Here is a 22828-nt window from a genome sequence, read left to right as displayed (position 1 = left end):
AGTTACCTTGTGTCAGCTCTGTTTTGTGCTGTGACATGTATATATGTAAATATAAAAGATTGATTATTGGCCACTTACTTGGTCCCTAAGGCACTGTGGCATCCCACTGAACAAGCTGTTTAGGGAATGGAGCTTTTTCTCATAAAATGGCTCTAGACCGCGATACTTTTTGTTCTTTCACCTGTTTTGAAAAATCGTTTTCTAATGTCTCCCCTATTGTTAGACTGTCATGCTCTCCTATTAGCATTCTGCCCACTTCTGCTTATGGTACCCCTTTAACTCTTTCAAACTGGCCACATCTACTCTGTTGGGAAACGGGAAACCAAGTAATCTTGGTAGGACTGTAGACTGGGGGAGTCACGATGGCACAGAGATGATGGTGAGGGATAGGGCAGGGGAGTAGTGAGATAAGGGATATCTTACAGATAAGGTCAAACAGGGAGAGCTGGGGTGGGGGGTGTGTGTGGAAGTCTTTAGCTTGGATCCACAGACCCAGAGGTCCTTTAGCCTTCTAGCCCTTTGAACCTAAGAACTCAGGTTTCAGACTCGGCACTCTTTACATATTCTAATATACCCCTTTCTTCAAAATATGGTCTTCACATCCAGCATGCCATCCAATATGGTACCCTAGGTGCAGCATCTGCTTACAAAATATTTATCCTTGAATGGAAATGGAGAAGTTTATAAAACCTACCATACTGCCTTACCCCCAATTTCTTAAGGATAAATACTTCTCCTGGGTGGGGCAAGGTACTGGCCTAAAAATTGGCTGGTCCAGACCTGAAGTGTTCTCTGCGGAGGCGAAAATGAACCACTGCCTGGAAACTTCTTGAAGGAATCTAAAGTGTTGACTGGAGACTAGGAACTAGGGGCTAGGAGCGAGGGTCTGTGGTTTATATAACAGATTATGAGACTGGGGTCATAGATGAAGACTTCAGTTCTTTTCTTTGACTCCATAGAGAGAGGGATATTCTTTTCCTTCACTGAAGGAAATTTCCAAAGCCCAGGTTCACACCTCCCTAGCTCACTGCTCAAATTTCTGCTGTAGCCAGGAAGCTCTCCATGGCTACCTCTCAGAGACTGTGGCCTCTGAGGTCCCTTCTTTCCCCTTCTTTTCATCCAACTTTCTCTTTGAGGCAGGGGAGGGGCTCTATCTTTACGTGACAAGAGAAATTTGGACCACGGGGAGGAGGTAGCAAGGGCAGAATGGGGAGCACTAATCCTAGGGTGGTAAATAAAGACATCTGGGGCAGAGTCACTCACTGTACCCTAGGCCAAGAGTAGCAGGACTGGGAATCCTTCAAGGTCTATGTTCAGTTTAATTTCCTAGTTTGGTTAAAAAATAACCAGGCCTACTCCTTGAAGGCAAAGTCCAGCGAGTTATTTTTAACCCTGAATCAGACTCCATCATCTCTACACATCTTTCATCTTTATCCTCACTCACAACCTCAGGATAGCTCCAAGTAGACCTTTATGGAGTTATGTCGGCTCCCTTTCCTAAGTTTAGTTACTTTCCAAGATTTTCCTTAGCTTTGCTCCTAAAATTCTCCTCTTTTTTCCTTTCATAGCTTCTTTTTCCCCTACAAAACAAAACAAAAAACAAACCCTTACCTTACCTTACTGTGTATTGGTTCTAAGGCAGAAGAACCTTACTGGCTAGGAAATTAGGGTTAAGTGACTTGCCCAGAGTCACATAGTTAAGCAGTGTCTGAGGCCACATTTGAACCCAGAACCTCCCATCTCCAGGCCTGGTTCTCTATCTCCTGAGCCACCAAGCTGCCCCCTTCCTTTGCTACTTCGAGGAGCTCGCACTTAGGAACTCAGGTAAACTTAGAAAGGATCAGTCGTAAAGGCTGGTATTAGCTAGACCCAAAGATGCCTTCTCATGGGTTTTTCAAGCCTTCCAAGTCAGAGGGTGATGCCTACTTACTGTCTCTGGCCTTCTTTCAATCCTTTGTTGTTAGCCTTTTATCCCAAGACCTAGACCCAGAGAGTAGTCAGGTTCTGAGAGCTCAGAGAGGGTAGTCAGACTGAACCCTTCAAGTGAGGCTAGACAACATGGGGACAACAGCAACGTGGCTCTCCCCTCCTCATCGCAGAGTCCAAACTAGACATACCCCGGTGTGGCGGTGGCTAAAAGGAGAACAGGAGCTAAAACGATTCCCCAAGCCTCTTCCCCTGGGCTCTCCGTCCTCAGCTTAGCCTTTTGTCATTTTCTGCCCCGTCTCCCCTCAAGGAACTCACATTCTTTCATCATGCCAATGTCCACACACCGCTTCAGGCGGCAGGCTTGGCAATGGCGACGATTGTCCTTGGTGATGCGGCAGTCACCATTGAAGGGACAAGTGAACAGGGCTTTCCGTTTCATGCTCCTCCTGCCAAGAAAGCAGACATGATCATTGACAAGACTTCCAGAATGACCAAAGGAGAATCAAGCTCTTCTCACTGGAAACCTGCACAGACACTGTGAAAGAATCTCTTATTTTAGATGCTCAACGGCTGGGTGACCTCGGGCAAAGAGCTTAACAACTAGGTCTGCCTCAGTTTCCTCATCTATAAAATGGGGCTAATAGTAGAGCCTGCCTCATAGAGTTATTAGGAGGATCAAACCTGATAATACATTTTAAAGTGCTTTGCAAAGCCTTATAGCTCTATATAAATGCTAATAATAATTATTATGATTACGATGACACAAGTATTATTATCCTCATTTTATAGCCAAGGAAACAGAGAAGTGAACTTTTATATCCAGGACTAGAACTCAGGTGTTCTGCCTTCTTTCTTCTAGGTTTCACTGGTACTGGTGCCATGACAGCCTAGTGGACTGGGGCAAACATTGCTGTCATCATGGCATTTTTTTTTTTTTTTACGAATTTATTTACGAATCACTTGACACTTCCAAAATCCTATCTCCTTATCCATTGAACAGAAATACACTATCTACCTCGCAGAATTATTATGAGGAAAAGAAATAGATATATTTACATATATATAAAAATGAGTTATTATTACTATTAATTACAGCACATGCTAGGGTCAAAAGGAAGAACTTGGAGGCCCATATCTAGAGAAAATATTAGGGGGGAAGCTGTGAAAGAAACGTCTCTTCCAAAAGCAACTTTGGGTTGGACACTTGTATGACTGGTTTTGCATCTATTGCTGGTAGTGCAGAGAATAAAGAAAAAGGAAACAGCACTGGATGGAAAAATTCCTGGATTTTGAGTCAGAGGGAAGTAACCTGCTTTGGTTTTCAGTGTCCTCGTCTGTAAAGTGAATGAAGCCGTTATCAAATAGAAAAACCTTCCTTATTTGTAAAATGAGGGGGTTGGACTAGGTGGCTTTTGAAGTTCCTTTCCCGCTCTTAAATCTGATTCTTTGAACTACAGGAACATAGAGCAATCACTGCTATCCCCAGCACCCAGGGTTTGGGAGTCAAAAAACCCATGTCCGAATCTCATCTTTGACACGTTATCTATATGACCTTAGAAAAGTCACTTAATCTCTCTGGACTTCGGTTTTCCCATCAGTAAAATAGGTATCCTCTGAGGTTCCTTCCAGCTTTAAATCTTGGATCCTTTGAAAATGAGTAGCTTGCACTAAATGGGAAAAGGACTAGTCCTGTGATTTCTTCCATATAGGGATCCCCCAGGGGAGGAAAGTCCCTCCATCAATGCAGGTTGCCACCTTCTTTGCAACTGAGAGTCTTAAAGTCTCCTAGGCTTGCTCAGAATCACACAGCATGTGTCCTAGGGGAGAACTGGACCCAGGACCTCCTGGTTAGCCATTCTGCCTCTCATATTCCTTTAAGGATTTGTATAAATCACTTTCCTCATGACAGTCCTGTGAGATGGGGCCTTTGCACTGCATGACCAGCTCTTAATCTATCAGCTTACATCCTCATTGGACTATATTTCCCTTAGGAGAGAAACTCCATCTCGTCTATTTCCATGGTTTCAATTTTTCCCTTGTTTCCTTTTCCTATCAGTAAGGTTCCTTTTGACAAGTTGAAAGCTTGTCTTAGTTTGTCCAAGCAGAAACCATGCTATTTAGAGTAATGTGAATGTTCCCACAGACCAGGTGCTGGAGAGTGTGGCGATTGCCTCAATTCCCTGTAATTCAAAGAATCTGAGATTTAGAGCACAGAGACCTCAAAAACGGCCACCCCCCCCTTATTTTACAAATAAGGAAACTGAGGCCCTAAGATGTTAATTGAACCATCATGATTATACAGCTAGCAAGTGTCTGAGGCTCAGAAGGGTTAAATGGCCATGATCGTACAATTAGGGTTTCCCTTCCACCCCGATTCATTTCCTTTGCTACACCAGAACCACGCTCCCCGCCTAGCCCAGATTGGACCAGCTGCCATATCCTGCCCTACCCCAGGCCCTGAACTCCATGCCCTTTGCCCAGCAATAACACTCCTTTGATATTGTGGGTATTACCCACAATATTTGCCGTTCACTACTGCCCCTATGGCCATCGGACTCTTAACACCCGTTACTTTTCCCCAATCCTTCTTCCTGAGCTCCACTGCTTATTCTCTCCTCTTTATCTTCCTCAGTCCTCCACACCATTCCACATTGAGGAACAAACTTCCCTTCATTCTGAATTTCTCCCTCGCATACTCCACCATCCACTTGCTCTCACTGAGACTCGGCCAGACGACACTGCAGCCAAGGTCGTTCTCTCTACCAAAAGACTCTGCCTTCGTCCACTCTTCCCCACTCTTCATCCTTGCTCTCCCCACTGCCAACACACACAAACTGGTCCTGGAGCAGGAATGTGGAATAAACCTTATTTGCGACTTCCTCTTCTGGCCCTCATCACTCAGGATCTGCACCACTTTGAATTTCACTTTATTAAAAATTTTCAGCCTCTATGATTCAAGGAGACGTGTTATGTACCAGCCCTGGAACCTTTCATCTTTTTTTTTTTTCCCAGGTGCTCAGTATTTAAGTTTAGATGCTTCCTCTCCTCCCTAACTCCTGTCTTTCTTAGAAAAATTTGACATTTAGTGGCAGCAAGGTGGCTCAGTGACAACCGGCCTCAGACACTCCCCTCGGCAAGTCTGTTAACCCCATTGCCTACCCTTACCACTCTTCTGTCTTGAAACCAATACTTGTAGGAATTCTAAGACAGAAAGTACGGGTTTAAAAAACAAGCAAACAGGGGGCAGCTGGGTAGCTCAGTGGATTGAGAGCCAGGCCTAGAGACGGGAGGTCCTAGGTTCAAATCCGGCCTCAGACACTTCCCAGCTGTGTGACCCTGGGCAAGTCACTTGACCCCCATTGCCTACCCTTACCACTCTTCCACCTATCAGTCAATACACAGAAGTTAAGGGTTTAAAATACAAAAAAACAAACAAAAAAAAAAACAAAAACCAAGCAAACAAGCTTTAACATTCAAGCTCTCTAACTTCCCAGTTTCTGCCTCCTTAAATCCTACCTTAGCCAAACACAGGGATGATCACACCCTGAATGTCACCAGTGAAAAACACCAAGTGTTCAACCTAATTAATTAAAAAAATTCATAATTCAGCATTCCAGCTCTCTCTCTGCCTCGGCTCTCCTAAACCAGTTCTTTATCCTCATCTTCACCTTCAACCCCTACTCTGACTTCACTTTCTTACCTTTCCAACCCTCAACCTCGTAGTTAACCGATTCAGCTTTACTCCGGTCACTACTCTCCAGTTCCTCATTGCCAAACTTCAGTACTGGATTACTCTCGTTATCTTCCTCCTGTTCCTACTCATCATCAGAGCTAGAGAAAGTCACACAGCCATGCTGACAGGGTATATTATGAATTCACTGGACCCTCTGGGCAGCAAGGCATTCTTTTTATTCATAACTCATTGATTCCTCATCTCAATATTCACAGAAGTCCTTCTAGATCTTCTCTTCTCTCAAGCTCTTATGCTTCCTTCACTTGATGCCCTCTCGACCGAGGACCCCGACTCTTACCTTCTTAAAAAAACTGAGGACATTCACCATCACGAATTCCCTTTTCTCTCCTTCCCTTTATCTTTAGTATTTGTTATCTTTCCCCCCAAATTTACTCCTCTTCCAAACTTCCCTATTTCTGCCCAAGGCACCACCATTCTTTCCATCTTCTACGTTTGTAACTCTACTGTTCACTCTCCCTCATTCCACATACCCAATAAACGGCCGAATCTTGACATTCCTGCCGCTACAATATTCTGTCCCCAGGCTACCTCCTTCTTCCACTTAGTTGCCAATCACAGATCTGACCACACGATGCAGCTACTCAATTCCTCCAGTGGCTTCCTATTGTTTCTCAGACCAAATATGAACTCCTCTGTTTAGCATTTGAAGCCTTTCACAATCTGGCCCCAGTCTATAATTCCGATCTCATTATACATTATTCCCCTTCCCACACTCCATGCTCCAGCCAAACCGGCTGCCTCTCTGTTCCTGATGTATGATACTTGTCTACTGTCTCCTTTCCTTTGCATTGGCTATTCCCCATTCCTGGAATACATTCTTCCCCTTGCCCTGCCCTCCCTCCAGATCCCTTCACTTCACTGAAGATACAGTTTAAGTATGACCACCTACAGATCTCTGGCTTTCCCTGAACCCCCAACTCCCTTTCTTTATTCTGTAACATAGTGACATATTTGTAGACTATTAATATATTATCCATATTGTGTATGATTATATTTTCTTATAATATGGCCACATCATATGTGAATAGGTTTTATTATACTTATATAACATTCATATTATATATTAATATGTTTTATTATATAATAAATATATTTATGTTATATGTTTACATTTAATACATTAATGCATCTGAACATATTACAGAATAAATAGAGTTTGGAGATTTAGGGAAGGCTGTGTGTAGAAGAAGGTGGTACATATGTGTGCATGCATGTATGTACCTATGTGTGTGTACACACGAAGAGTATGCACATATACACATATAATTGCTGTCTTTTCCAGTAGAGTGTAAGCTTCTGGAGAGTAAGTTTTATTTCTATTATCTTTGAATCCCCTGACACATGTAAGATTTAAATTAATATCTATAACTCCAAGTATTCCATTTTATAAGTATATATATATACATATATATGTAATCACTTGAAGTAGGAGAAATAAAAGAACAAAAGTATACAACCTAAGTAAAACCACGTGAGTAAATTCTCCTGCCCGGCTCCCACCAACGTCCACAATCCCAGGAGCAGAGAGAGGGAAGAGCTACACTCACGACTTTATCTTCAAGGTGTAAGGACTGAATGTGAGAAGGAAAATGGGAAGCTGGGAGAGTTCTGGGGAGAAAATTCTAATTCCACACACACACAATAGGCACAATACGTGCTTATTGGTTGCCTCGGGGATGTGAGATTGGTTCAAGCTCTTATCATCTGCCTCACTTCACGTGCTTTCCACATAACCTTACAAATGGAGGTAGTGGGTTCCCCACCTCACAATTTGTGAAACTGGTTTGTTGCTGTATTCCCGTCTGGGCAAAGGAATAAGAGTTGATTTCCAGTTTGTCTCTCCCACTAAGAGGTTCTTGGCATTGCAGTGGATTATCTCACCTGTTCAAAACAGAGTCTAGTTTGTACCCCCCCACACACACACACACAAACAGACTGACCAAAGCTTTGGAAGGTTCGTTTCTTTTCCTACCTGCTTCCATGAACTCTTTGGTATGGTCTAGACCAGTGATGGCAAACCTGTTAGAGACCGAGTGCCCGAACTGCCCCTCACGCTACATGTGAGCCACCTTCTTCCCTCAGACAAGGGAGGGAGGACGACCTCATTGGGTTGCTGGGCAGAGGGGCGGTGATGTGAGAAATGTCTTTAGGTGTTGGGGAGACGGGAAGGGAGCAACCCTGCCAGCACATGAGCCATTGGTTCACCAACTGGACCCTAGAGTTCTTGACCTATTTTTGGGGTATTTCATGGACCCCTTTGGCACAGTCTAATGAAGCCTATACATCCTTTTTAGAATCATGTTTCTGAGGGCAACTAGGTAGCTCAGAGAGCCAGGTCTGGGGTCAAGAGTCTTTGGGTTCAAATCTTGCCTCAGACATTTCCTGGCTGTGTGACTTCAGGCAAGTCACATAACTCCAACTGCCTACCCCTTGCCATTCAATTCTAACATTGAAGGTTTCCAAAAGCACAAAACACATAATCATTTTGTTTTCAAAAAAGAAATAAGTTGATGGACACAAGGTTAAGAAACCCAGTTCCAGAGCATGTTTCTATTATTCCTCCAGAGCCGTGGAAAATGAGAACACCAAAGAGGTTATTATTTTCTGGAATTCAAATGGCAATTCTATAGACATTTACTGGACACGTTACTTAATCTGCCTAAGTTTCTTCATTGGTAAAACTAGTATCTTCATTAGTAAAAATAGGCAGTGTGAAGATGTAATGATATAAAATTTGTAAAGTGCTTTGCAAACTTTAAAGTGCTATACAAATGCTGGTTATTATTATTATCATCACAGAAATGCTTTTCAAGCAAAACTTCCAGGGTCCCTCAAAGTAAGGACTGATCTTTCTTTAATCACCAGCGACCCTAGAGAGCATCTCCAGTCAGTAGGAGATCACATACCTCAAAATCCTGATGAGAGAGCTTGTTATGCTCCTCCCTGTCTCCAGGATGAACAAACCCTCTTATAATCCTGTTATGCAAGATTTCTAGGAAAAGGAAATTCTGTGACCTTCCTCATTTTCCTTACCATCAGGAAGTTCTTTGTTTTCTGTGTTTAATTTAAATTTCCTTTGCTACAGCTTAAACTTCTTCTTGCTCTGCACTCAGTGAAGATGGATAATAAGTAATTTCCAATTACCAATTAAACTATAAGAAAAGGATCTCTAATGGGGAAAGGCAGGAGAAGGGTGAAAGCTGGGACAACAAAGACCAAATCTCCAGCCATAATTCTTTTTTCTTTTTTTCTGTTGTAATTTCCTTCTCATTTGATAGGCTGTGATATAAAAAACCTTCCTGACTATTACTAAAGTTTTATTTTTAATTTTATAAATAAAATAGTGACTGATTTTATCCCCTGAAGACAGAACTAGAGGAAACAGACTGAAATTCAAGCTAGCAATTGAACTTATATGATAGGAAGAATGTTAACTCTTAGGGACATAAGAAACTCAAATGAACTTGCCATGTGATATAAAGAATGCTGGACGAAAAGCAAGAGAAACCTGGGTTCTAATAGTGCCTCTGTTACTAGGCAGCTATATGACCTTAGATAAGTCACTTACCCTTCAGTTTCCTCCTCTGTAAAGTGAGAGATTTGGATGAGAAGGTATCTAAGATCCTTTCCAGTCCTAACAATTCAAGATCTCTTCCCTGGAGGCCAAATGAGATCCGTATCTATCTAGGCTGAGGGAAAGGTGGTTGTTTTTTCCACCCCCGAGAAGGTACACAGATCCACCTAAACGCTACCAAATTGCCCTCCAAAAAACTATGATATAATGCCTCAGAACAAATTCTGGAGCAGCATAATCCACAAGAAGACAGGGTGAAATAATTTTTCAGCCCAAAACAACGGAGAAGGCGGGCAGGAAAGATCTAATCCACTGGAGCAAAATGGAAGGGAAAGCAGCACCCTCAGGCAGGCACCACCTTAGCAACATGACTTGGGGGGCACCAAATCAGTAGCAAAGCCTTCCAGAGCTCTTAGCCATGGCGGTAAGGGGGAGGGGGAGGTTGAACAACTGTTCAGAAGATTTCAGGGATCTCTTTCTCAGTTGTGGGTACGAGACTGGTGGTACTGCCTGTATGCAGGACGAGGTCACAGTCTGGGGGTGCTCTCTCAGGGGAAGGAGGAACGCTAGCACACAGTCGTGCTTGTGGCCACAGGTAAAGGGGGACCCTGGACATAGCTCCAAGGCAGAAGAGTATGTGTGGTTGCTCACAGAAGAGAGCATAGGCTGGGACAGTATTAAATACACACATCCTTAGGTCATACCCTCTTGGAAGAACTGATAACTTGTAGATTCCCAGAGCTAGTTCTGAGGGCAATTGCATAAAGAACCTGAAGATTGGAACAGTTCTCCCTTCACTGTAGGTATAGAGCTCAACATTAAATTTTTTTTATTAAAAGAAAAAGGCTGAAAAATGAGCAAACAAACAAAAAAGAAACAAGGCAGAAAGTTATTTTAGTGACAGCAAAGACAAAAATATAAACTCAGAAGAAAACAAAAGCAATACTGCTGCATCCAAAGTCTCTAAGAAAAATATGGTCTCGAGCCCCCAAAAGAATTAATGGAGGAGCTTAAAAAAAGATTTTAAAAGTTAAATGAGAGTGGGAAAAGAAATGAAAATAATATAGGAAAGCCATGAAAAAAGAGTCAATAGCTTGGTAGGTACAAAAAAACCGTAATAAATTAATAACTTAAAAAACAGAATAGGGCAGTTGGTAAAAGAGGCACAAAAGTCCAATGAAGAGAAGAATTTCTTAAAAGCAGAATTGGCCAAATGGAAAAAGATATACAAAAATGCACTGAAGAGAAGAACTTCTTAAAAGGCAGAATTGGCCATATGGAAAATGAGGTACAAAATTCACTGAGGAAAGGAAATTTTTAAAAAATAGAATTGGCGGGGGCAGCTGGGTAGCTCAGTGGATGGAGAGTCAGGCCTAGAGATGGGAGGTCCTAGGTTCAAATCCGGCCTCAGACACTTCCCAGCTGGGTGACCCTGGGCAAGTGACTTGACCCCCATTGCCCACCCTTACCACTCTTCCACCTATAAGTCAATACACAGAAGTTAAGGGTTTAAAATATATATATAAAAAAAATAGAATTGGCCAAATAGAATAGGAGGTACAAAAGTCCACTTGGGAAAAAAATCATGCTTTAAAAAATAGAATTGGGCAAGGGGAAGTTAATGATTCTGTGAGACATCAAGAAACAATCCAACAAAGTCAAAAGAATAAAAAATATAGGAAAAAATGCAAAATATCTCATTAGAAAAACAACTAACTTGGAAAATAAATCTAGGAGAGCTAATCTAAGAACTATTGGAATACCTGAAGGCCAAGATAAAAAAAAAAAGAGCTTAGATGTCATCCTTCAAGAAATTTTCAAGGAAATCTGCTTTGATATTCTAAAACCAGAGAGTAAAATAGAAATAGAAAGAAGCCACTAATAACCTCCTGAAAGAGATCCGAAAAGGATAACTCCTAGGAATACTATAGCCAAATTCCAGAACTCCCAGGTCAAGGAGAAAATACTGAAAATAGTCAAAAAGTAATAATTCAAATATCATGGAACCACAGTCAAGATAACACCAGATTTAGTAGCTTCCCCATTAAAGGATCAGAGGGCTTAGAATATGATATTCCAGAGGGCAAAGGAGCTAGGACTTCAACCAAGAACCACTTAGCAAAATTGAGCATAATCCTTCAGAGGAGAAAATGTGTATTCAATGAAATAGAGGACTTTCAAATATTCCTGATGAAAAGACAAGATGGATTGAAAATATGACTCTCAAACACAAGATTGAAGAGAAGCATAAAAAGGTAAACAAGAAAGAGAAATCAAAAGACATCCAGTAGGATTAAACTATTTACATACCCACATGGAAAGATGATTCTTGTAACTCCTAAGAACTAGGTTATTATTAGGGCAGTTAGAAGGAGTATATGTAGACAGAGAGCAAGGGTATAAGTTGAATATAATAGGATAGTATCTAAAAAATAATACTAAGGCATGAGAAAGAGAATGCACTGGGAGGAGGGGGAAGAGAAAAATAGAATGGGCTAAATTATCTTACATGAGAAAAGGCATGAATGAGCTTTTACAATAGAGGGGGAAATGGAGGAGATGGGGAGGGGAGCACAGGAACATTACTGCCCTTGGAATTAGCTCAATAAGGAAAGAACATACACAATCAATTGGGTATAGAATCTATCTTACCCTACAGGAAAGTAGGAAGGGAAAGGAATAAGAGGAGAGTGAGGCTAAGAGTAAAGAGGGCACATCGGGGGAGGTGGAGGTCAGAAACTGAATAGGGGAAATAGGATGGGGAGCAATACAAAATAATCATGAAGGTGCAAAAAAATTTTACAATTCTCTCTAGTAAAGGCCTCATTTCTTAAATACAGAGAGAAATGAATTGAATGTATAAGAATTCAAGTCATTCCCCAATTGATAAATGGTCAAAAGATATCAATAGGCAGTTCTCAAAGTAATTAAGGCTCTCTATAGTCATGCAAAAAATGCTTTAAGTCACTATTAATTAGAGAACTACAAATTAAAACAACTCTGAATTACCACCCCACACCTATCAGATTATTATGAAGGAAAAAGAAAATGACAAAACTTGGAGGGGATGTGGGAAAACTGATGGCACTAAGGCACTTTTGGGCAGTTGTGTACTAATATGACCATTCTGGAGAGCAATTTAGACCTATGCCCAAAGGGCTATATGAAACAATACCATACCATTGACCCAGAAATACCATTACTAGGTTTGTATCCCAAAGAGATAAACAAAAAGGGGATATTTAAATTTAATATTTAAAACAGTTCTTCTTGTGGGGGCAAAAAATTGGAAAGTGAGGAGATACCCATCAAAATGGGGAATGGTTGAATAAGTTATAGTATATGATTATAATGGAATATTATTGTGCTATAAGAAATGACTAGCAGGAGGAGCTTAGAAAAACCTGGAAAGACTTATATGAACTGAAGCAGAATGAATTGAGTAGAACTAGAACTTTTTACACAGTGACAGGAATATGGTACAATGAACAATAGTGAATGTCTTAGGTAGTCCCAGCAATACAATGATCCAAAACAATCCCAAAGAACTTATGATTTTTAAAAATGCCATCTTCTTCCAGAGAAGAAACTGATGGAGTCTGACTCCAGACCAAAGAAAACTTTTTTCATTTTCTTTAAAAAAAAAAAATATATATATATATATATATATGTGTGTATGTAGTTTGAGTTTCCTTCTACAAAAGGATTAATATGGAAAAGTGCTTTACATTTTTATACACATAAAATGAGATCTCTTACCATCTCAATGGGAGGGTGAAGATGGAGATGGGGATGGAGGGATAATTCAAGACAATATTTTTTGAGAAAGTTTGGAAATTGTTTTTACATGTAATTGGGGGTGGGGGGATAAAATGAAATTTTAAATAAAAAAAAAGAAAGTGGCAGAGATCTAACTAATACCTCCTATGGGTGCTTGCACTAGACACTTATTAATTTTGCAATGAGTCCAGGGTGTTTCTTATTAGATTATGAGAGGAGACTCTATCTGCCTGGCTTTTATGTACAGTGATGTTGGCTCTGTTTTGCTGAGGAGGAGGAGAGGGAGAATAGAAGATACAGCAATTTGATGGGTGGATGGGTGGGGAAGGAAAGTGCATCATAGTCTGGGCAGTATCCTTGTCTACTTGGCTAAGGGAGAAGAGAGTGAGACTGAAAAAAAAAAAACTTGTAATCAAATCCACTTCTGCCCACAGAGCAGGACTTCTAAAAGGCAAGCGAAAACAAAGCAAATAAAACAATAACAACTGTATTTAGGGCTCAGCCAATGCCAGGGAACAGGGGAACTCACCCTAGCAACCTGAGCCCAGAAACCACCCCTGAACTCAGATTCTTCCTTCCTTTCTACTACATCTTCTACAGTTTGGCAACTACTTATCCTTATGATCCTTAAGATGATTTCCAAAAGCGGGGCTACCAGCCCCTCAGAGCCAAGGCTACCAGTTTGCCCATCTTGCCTGCCCCGCTTATGCCCATTCCACATCCACCCAACTTTCCACAATAGACGTTAATTGCCAGAGTCAGACTGGTTCAAAGAAGGCAGAGCTGACAGTTTCCTATGGAAGAGTTTGGCCCCCGTAATCCTCTGAATGGTCTGCAATTATAAACCTTGCTGGGAAGTAGCTGGATGGGGGTGGAGGGCAGTCCTTTGCTAAATATACACGAAGTTTCTAGAAAGCCAGGGGTTAGGGAGGACACTGCCAGCTTCTCCTGCCAGACCAAAACACAAAACTGGGACAAGAAACTCAAATTGGTTCTAGGGGCCAGGACTTAAGAGAACATGTCGCTAGCCTTCAGGACCATAACATCGCTCCGTCTGTCCATTGGTAGGAGTGAAGGTTGGCAGCATAAACACGCCCCACATATTCTAGACGCAGGATCAAGTATTCATCAAGTAGGCTTTGTCTACGATATAGTTTTGGATTTTAGAGAAATTCCAGTTCTTAATTTGGAGCATATTACAGCATATCCTATTAACCGATAGCTTCCTCTGAAAGACAAATTGGCATTTGAAATTGAACAGGCTTCTCTGGGGAGGTACCATGGGATTCCAGGAGGAAGAGCATCTCTCTCCAAAGAGACTTTGTTTCCTGACAAATCCAAATCCAAAGTCACGTCTCCAGAAGCACAGTCACTACTCACGATTAGATGAAATCCAGAGATCTACTGCTGAGGACAATTCAGCAACAGCTTTGCCAACCTGCTCTCTCTTTTAGTCTTTCAACAATAACCAATGTATTGATACCTGTCCTAGCTACTTCCATGCCTGTGCTCTTATGATTTCTCTCAGGAACATTGAGCATTGAACACTGTACTTAAGAGTCAGGAAAATATGCATTCAAATTTAGTCTCAGATACTTACTAGCTGCGTGACCCTGGGCAAGTCACTTAACCTTCTTTGCCTCAGATTTCTCAACTACAAAATGGGGATAATAATAGTACCTACATCCCAGGTTGTTGTGAGGGTCAAATGAGATCAAAAGTACTTGGCATAGTGCCTGGCACGTAGGAGGCACTATATAAATGCTTCTTCTCTTCCCCTCTGCCCACAAGTCCATAGATAGATTTCAGGGGGTCCAGGAACTTGGATGAGAAAAAAATGATGTCTTTATTTTCACTAATCTTCAATTGAAATTTATCATTTATTGCCATTATTTAAAAGACTAGATTTGAACTCAGATTTTTCTGACTCTTAGTGGATCTAAAGGCTTAACCAAAGTGTCATAAGGGTCACACACAGACACAAAATTAGGCACCCCGTGCTCATTAAGAACCTCAGAGGTTCTCATAATACTATTGTGACATATCCAGCAGAGTGAGAGAAGCCCACTAAAAAGAGACCCAAATTAAAACCAGCTGCATGGAAATGGCCTTCTAAGACCAACGGGCCAACAGGAGCTATCTAGCTTGGATCCACTGGAAGCACGGGGAAATCTCTGGCATTTCCTGCTAAGCCTATCCTCCTTATGTAGGTAATTAGGAAGGGAATAGTATGGCAGAGCGGAGGATCTCAGATCCAGAGCCAGAATGAACCTCGGAGGGATCTAGTCCATTGCCTCCCTTTTATAGATAGAGAAACTGAAATCCAGTAAGATGGACAACATCTCTAAGGCCACACATATAATAAGCATCGAAGATATAGTGGAAATTTATTTTTGCGTGTTTGCATTTTTCGAGATCATGTTTATTATATGCATGTAGTTATGAAAATAATTCCTGGTTCATATGGGTTCTAAAGAAATTAAGGCAACAACAAATAACCTCTTCCCCTTTCCCCCCTTACATTTATTTTTGTAGGCTTCACTGTTTACACTTTCAAAGTTCTCCCATTTGGCTCTTGTTGAGACTTCCCGACTCCCCTTTACCGTGAAGCTCCCAATCTTCCCTCACGGTTCATCCATAGAAAATGACTTCTCTGCTCTGGCACTCATAATTGCTGAATAATTATAGAGGAAGACCGACCACCAAGCTGACTTCTGCCACTCCCACTTCATCTCCTCCAACTCTGGTCAAGAGCCAGAATGTCCCCGACTCCTCTCTTCAATCTTCTCCCTCCCACCCATCCCCTACTCTGTAAAACTCATAATTACTAAGGTCACTGGGAACTTCTACACTGGCAAGGCCAAGACGTTTCTCTGTGTGATTGCTTGTAACGTTTGCAGAGCTTTCAGTATCCTGGGTCATCACCCACTCTTCAATACCGGTTCAATTTTTCCTTCTAGGACTTGGGGATGAGAGAACATATCTCACGACTACTTCCTATTTATTACAAGCCTCCATCTTCAACCATTTATTTTCTTCCTTTATGGTAGGTCCCTGGGCAATGCCACCCAACATCCATAGATTCATCTGTTTTCCACTATGCAGACAAGCCATGAATCTATTTTTTTGGAACCCTCAGTTCAGTTCCATATAAATTAACTGACTACATGATATTTTGGTCTTGGACATCAAGGAAAATGAACCGGAGATATTACTCTGCTTATTGTCCTTCCTGGAGCTTAGATTGTGCTAAATTTGTTTATTGGGATAATTGGTAAGCAATTCCATAATTTCTTTTTAAAAATTAATTTATTAATTTATTTTAAAATATTTATTTTAAATTTATTTATTTTATTTTAAAATATTTTTCCATGGTTGTATGATTAATGTAATTCCATCATTTCTTGAACTGTCTGTTATGGGTAGTTAACTTGGTTTTCCACTGAGCCCATGAAAGAACGGAGAAAAAGTGTAGCTCAGTGAATAGAGAGCCAGGCCAAGAGACAGGAGGCTCTGGATTTGAATCTGATCTCATATACTTCCTGGCTATGGCCTGGGGGCAAGTTGCTTACCCCCAATTGCCTAGATAGACTTTACCACTCTTCTGCCTTAGAACCAATACTTAGTTTTCAGATTTTAAGACAGAAGGTAAGAGTTTTGGGTGGGAGAAGCAGGGAAAAATTGGACAGGGCCAATTGTGGAACTTCTGATTTAATAAACACCCCCCCCTACACACACACACACACACACACACACACACACACACACATTTACCAGGACATCTGATTATTTATATATTCTTTGGTCTATTGGAAATGTAAATTTCCTGACATTATGGCATCAAGCTCCAGAGCAGACTGATGGATAATCACTGTGAATTAACTGGGTCTGCTACGAATATAACAAATATTTTTGGCTCATTTTCATTTAAGTCACTTCATTTAAGTCAACTTACATAGTCAAATAGAATTACCATCTACCAGGATCTGGGCAGTAGCCTTTCTCACCCCATATACCCTTCTCTCCACTCTCAAAGACCCCACATTGCTCCCTTATTGCAACAGCCTGATGGTTGGTCTCCCTTTCTCAAATCTTCCCCCACATTAATCTATCCTCCTTTCAACTGCCAAAGGGATCTTGCTAATGGGCAAGTCTCACCATGTTATACCCCAACTTCCCTTTGGTCCAACCCATCCTCCCCCTCAATAAACTCCTGTGGCTCCATGTTGCCTGCAGGATCAAATATAAAAGGTTCTGTTTGGCATTTAAGGTCCTTTACCAATTGACTCCTTCCTATCTTTCCAGACTTCTGACACATAACTCTTCTGTCCAAGGACCCTAACTTCCTTGCTGTTGTTTGAGGGGAGGGCTCTGACCAATTAAGCTGGTTTGGAAGTGGGCTTCAGAGATCCCAGCCATGGAGGATAACACTCCTCTCCCAATACTGTTCTTTTTCCTTGGCTGTCTCCCATACCTGGAATTTTTTCCCCACCTCACCCCCGACTGAGTTTTCTTGGCTTCCTTCAAGACTCAGCTCCAATTGTGCCTTCTGCAAGATACTGGCTGCTGCAAACTACCTCCCAATTACACTTAGACGTCTTATAGACGTCTTATATGCACACGATTATTTGCACGTTGTCTCCCTATAAGAGAAGGGCAGGGGGGAACCTTTTGGCACATTTGTATCCGCAGCATTTAGCATGATAATGGCCACTTAGAAAATGATCCTAAGGTCCCTGTATCTAGAGGGCCAGTTGGTTATCAACCATGAGCACTGCTCCCCTTACACGGTAGGCTCTCAATATTCCCAAGATCTAATTGGCAGTTTCCCCAAGAGTCCTCTTCACCTTAGTTTGATTTCCACTTCCCAGAATCAAACTATGCTGACAAGGAAAACAAAAGCTGTTCTGGGGGAGTGACTTGACCAGTTAAGCCAGTTTGGAAATGGGCTTCAGGGACCTTACAGATGACAGTCTGGGAAGTAGATGGAAATGTTCCTTAGTCTGTCTGGTACTTTGAGGTAGTATTCTTGGCTTAGGGCTTCACTGTTGGCTTCCCCAGAGCCAGCTGTTGTATAACACTTAAAATCTGGATCATGCTTTAGAGCTTTTCAGAACACTTTCAGATCTATGATCTCATTTAATCTTCACAATAACCTTGTGAGTGGGCATCATTATCTCCATTTCTTAAAAGAGGAAACTGAGGACTAGAGAGATTAAGTAATGCACATCTGTTTAATAGCAGATTTGGTACTAGAACCCTGGTCTCTCTAACAGGAGGTGGAACTTTACATTCACAACCCTATCATGTCAGAGTTCAAGAGGCAACAACTCTACCACCATGCCCTGGCAGGAAAAGACCTTGGTACCGCCCAGGAAACCTGACCCAGGCCTCAACAGGGCCTACGCTCCAGGAAGTAAAGGCTACCAGGTGGGAGGAATGATAGATGCAGCAATCTGGAGCTGCTGGTGTTGCTGGTCTGGTTCTCTAAGCTGGAGAGCACCCTAATGGGAAAAGAAGAAGATCTGCGCCAGGCCAAACAGACAATTAACTCCCACAGAAACCCTACTGCCTGGCAATTGCTCAAGGGAATGAAACTCTGGCCTTACTGGTTTCTGAAGCAAGGGCTGGAGTGAGTCAGACTCCCACATTTCTAGAGAACTCAGGAGAATCCCAAGGATGGGAGGAAGTCTCACATAAAGCCCAACATTAGTAGAAGTGAATCTGACTCACTCCATTGTCAAGGCCAAAACAAGGCCAGATGAAACCATTGGATTAAGAGTGGTACCAACAGGACAAGAGCATCTCATTTCTGGACTTTACTTCTTTTCTTAATTTCAAAATTCCTGGTGCTGGTTTTGCCTATCATGAGTTCTGATTATTTTATTAGCTCTTTTTGGGCCTCTACTTGCAGTTTTTATAGGAGAAGGTTGTGGGAGTAGGGCAGGAAGAGGAAATTACACAAATAAGAAGGGGAAAGACATTGTCTAGGTGCTCTTGGGGGATTTGGTCTAGTGAAGTATGTCAGAGAAGGAATGTGGGGAGGAGAAATTTAGAGAAACTGAACAAAATCTCAACAATCTTCAAGCCAAGATATTAAACTAGATTCTACTTCTTGGTAGAAAGAGAAGTAGGATTAAGGATAATAAAGGACATAAAAGGATTAAGGAGGATTATAGAGTAGAAGCTGCATAGGATAGCTCAAGAAAGAAAAGGAAAAGGTAGCTGGCAAGACAAGTCAAGGTAAGTAAGGAAAGGCAAGTGAACCAACTGGAGGGTAAAGCAAATGGGTAGGTGGGACAAATTGTTGAAACAGTTGGAGAGTGGTGGGAGATTGAAAGGGAGTGGGTGTGATGATGTAGTGGAGACAAAGGAAAGGAAGTTGAATAGGATTGAGAGGGGAATGTTTTAACCTGGTGCTTAGGGTTAAAGTATAAATACTCACAAGTAGTTGTTTTTTAAAAATCTCAATTATTAGGGGAAGTGTTGTTCAGTTGTTTCTGATTCTTCATGACCCTATTAGGGTTTTCTTGTCAAAGATACTAGAGTAGTTCACTAGTTCCATCACTAGCTCATTTTACAAATGAGGAAACTGAGTCAAATGGGGTTAAGTAACTTGCTCAGGATCACATAACTAGTGTCTGAGGTCAAATTTGAACTCCGATAGATAGATGATTCTTCCTGATTCCAGGCCAAGAACTCTATTCACTGTACCACTTAGGGAGAGTAGGGAAAATTAAACAGTGACTTGAATGTAGTGTATGGTGTTTCTTTTTCTTCCACAACCAAGTGATTATTGACTGCTTCAGAATATAAGTTTATCCCTCTCCTAGAAGAAAAATAGAAGGAATTCATGTAAAGTTTTCTCATTCCAGGTTTTTAGGGACAAAGGAGGTTTCCTAATGTATATAGAAGAAGATGCTGGATAGGAGGTAACCCAGCTGAACTCTCTCAATATTCCCTTCCAAACAACTTTAAAATAAAACTTGAAATCAAATTTTGGAGTGGCGGAGCCAACCAAAGGTCAGTGTAAAGCATTTTTCTGATCTAAGAAAACTTAGGAGGTCAGCAGGAGAAGTTTGTACCTCTGAGGTGGAAGCTTGTCCAGAGTCTGCAGCAGCAGCTTCAGGAGCTTCCAGCTCAGAGCTAGTAAGGGAATTGGAAAACTGGTCAGAAGGAGATTACAGGGGACCTTTTGCTGGCATTTCCCACATGCAGTTCCAGGTCACTGTTCCAGGGTGAAAAGCAAGGATGAAGGTCATTCACAAGGGAGTAGCTCTAAGGCAAAGAAAGAACAGGCCCAGGAGAACAGGGTCCCTACTGTGAAGCTGGGATTAACTCTCTCCTATTTATTCTTTAGATTTTAGCCACCCAGAATGTGTACATCCCCACTTAATGGGGAGGGGGATGGCAGGGAAAGGTCTGTGACATGAGCTATTGAGTAACAAATCAAAAACTACTGACTGCCTCCTGGGCAATCCGAAACAAAGTTAAAGCTGCCATTGGTCCATGTAAAAGTGAAGTGGAAGGAAGGCACAGGAAGTGACTCAAAGAACTGTCTTTAAAAATGGTGGCAACTTCCTGTGACAAGTTTTTTTCCCTCTTTGAACTTGGCCATGGAGGAGCTCGGGCTTGAGACCTCAGGCTGCTTCCTTTTGGACTGCTATGTGGGTGAGTGAAAAGGCTGACTCCCTTTCCTAGTTTTTTTTTTTTTTTCTGGAAGGACTAGCCTCTGGAGAGACCTCTCCTCTGCTAGAATCCTTTTTTAATTTACCTCTGGGCTCCCCCTCTGCTGGGGCCTCTGAAGCCCTGCCTGATTTGGACCAGGCCGGAGTAATTATCTCTCTCTCTTTCTCATTTTTCCTTACTTTCATTCTTTCTATTTTAAATTAACTACCATAAAAGTCATTCTGACTTGAGTAATTAATTCCGGTGACCACACTCTTATATATTCAGCCCAACCATAATTTCACGCTTTATACTACTTGGGTAAAGATCAGAGTGAAAATCAGAACCATGCCTCTCCCAGGATCACACCACTTTGGAAGCACCAAAAAAACTTGCAGACCCCTTCAATTAGTTCTGAAAACAGTATCATAGAAAAGTCCAAAGCTTGGCACAGTGCCTTCCTAGTCCCAGGTGAGCAGAGCCTCCTAACTTTAACATAAAATTCAAAGTCAAGAAATAGTCTGGAAAAATGAGCAAACAACAAAAGAGGAAACTATGGCATAACTCAGAAGAAGACAACAATGTGGAAACAGCTATAAACAAATCCTCAAATAAAAACACTAATTGGACCCAAGCCCAATAAGAATTCCTGGAAGAAGGAAGTCTTGGGTTCAAATTTGACCTCAGACCCTTCCCAGCTGTATGACCCTAGGCAAGTCACTTAACCCCCATTGCCTAGCTTTTACCACTCTTCTGCCTTAGAACCCAAACATCATATTAATTTTAAGATGGAAGAAGTTAAAGGTTTAAAAAAGAAAGAAAGAAAACATTTCAAGTCCATCCCAGAGGCATAATAGGTAATTCTATTCTGGATCTGATTCTTACTAAAAGGAAGAAACCCCCTTAGTTGGGGCAGAAATAATGGGAACTCTGGGATAAATTACTATACCCTTTCCTTTCCCAACTTAGATAGAAAAGAGGAAGTCTAGGTATTGTATGACATGCAACCTAGATTTGAGGAAAGCAGTTTTCAAAGAGGAAAGATAGTTAAGATGCATTAAAATTTTTAAGGGGAAGTCAGTCTAGGAGGGATGGGAGAGGCTTCAAAATAAAATTCTGAAGACAGACAGAAACAATTCTAATGAGAAGGAATAAATGAGGTTTGTTCGAAGGGATGTGAATGCACAAGGAACTCAATAACCAACTTAGATTTTTAAAAGATGTAACAAAAGATGGAAGCAAGAGCAATTAACTGATGATGTGATGATTCTGAAAAATAATGTCAGGGCATTAAAGCCCAGAATGAGTTGAAGCTGCAAAGGAAGCAAAAACATTTAAAAACAACAATATACATATATTGTATAATTGGAATTTGGGAGATGCCATTTAAAAGTATGTTATATATTTCCTATGGACATGTGAGAGACTTTGAAACTACATTTCCCATGATTCCTCATGGCAAACAGGAAGTATGATGATGTAAGAGAGGGGTTAAATCTCCTGGGTGAGGAGGAAGTCGCTCTCTTAGCTAGCAGGCGCGGGCGATACGAAAGGTAAAGATGACTGAGGCAATGTGAATACTTACAGGTGTGTGGTCTAATGATTTTATCTCTATCAGCATGGCTTTAACTAAAATACTAATTTCTATTATTATATCAGTCTTTATCATTTTTAATCGTAACAATACATGCATAAATATATCATGTATAATATAAATAAATAATCACAAATACAAACATTTATGTACATGAATATGTGTATATATATATGTGTATATATATGTATATATATATATATAAAGAGAGAGATAAAGTGAATAATAGTGGATGAAATAGGAAAGAGGGAGAAAAATTACTGTCAAAGCAGGAACAGGACCTTTGCCAGGAGTGGGGGTTGAAAATTGACAGCAGAGGCAAGACAGAGGTGCCTGATGTTCATTTTGCTTCTATTTTCTCTTCCAAGGAGAATGACCTTTGTACTTACTAGTAGTGTCAGAACAAAAAAATGACCAACAAGAAAACACTTAATTGACTTTGATGAATTTCAGTCATTTGGCCCAAAGGAATGACATATTCAGATGATAATGAGGAGGAGGAGGAAAACTAACAGTTACATAGTGCTCT

At 41.2% G+C, this 22828-nt stretch overlaps 1 protein-coding gene across 1 annotated transcript in view; it reads right to left on the bottom strand.

Annotated features, from left to right (window-relative positions):
* Positions 1–22828, bottom strand: part of VDR (vitamin D receptor) — a 60056-nt gene that overhangs the window by 26719 nt on the left and 10509 nt on the right. The window contains exon 3 of the mRNA XM_044678471.1: positions 2245–2375. Within this exon, the coding sequence (XP_044534406.1) occupies positions 2245–2375 (131 nt within the window). The remainder of the gene's footprint in view (positions 1–2244; positions 2376–22828) is intronic.

This window comes from Gracilinanus agilis, chromosome 5 (assembly GCF_016433145.1).
Source record: "Gracilinanus agilis isolate LMUSP501 chromosome 5, AgileGrace, whole genome shotgun sequence".
Taxonomy (NCBI): domain Eukaryota; kingdom Metazoa; phylum Chordata; class Mammalia; order Didelphimorphia; family Didelphidae; genus Gracilinanus; species Gracilinanus agilis.
This window is presented reverse-complemented; position numbering and strand designations above follow the sequence as displayed.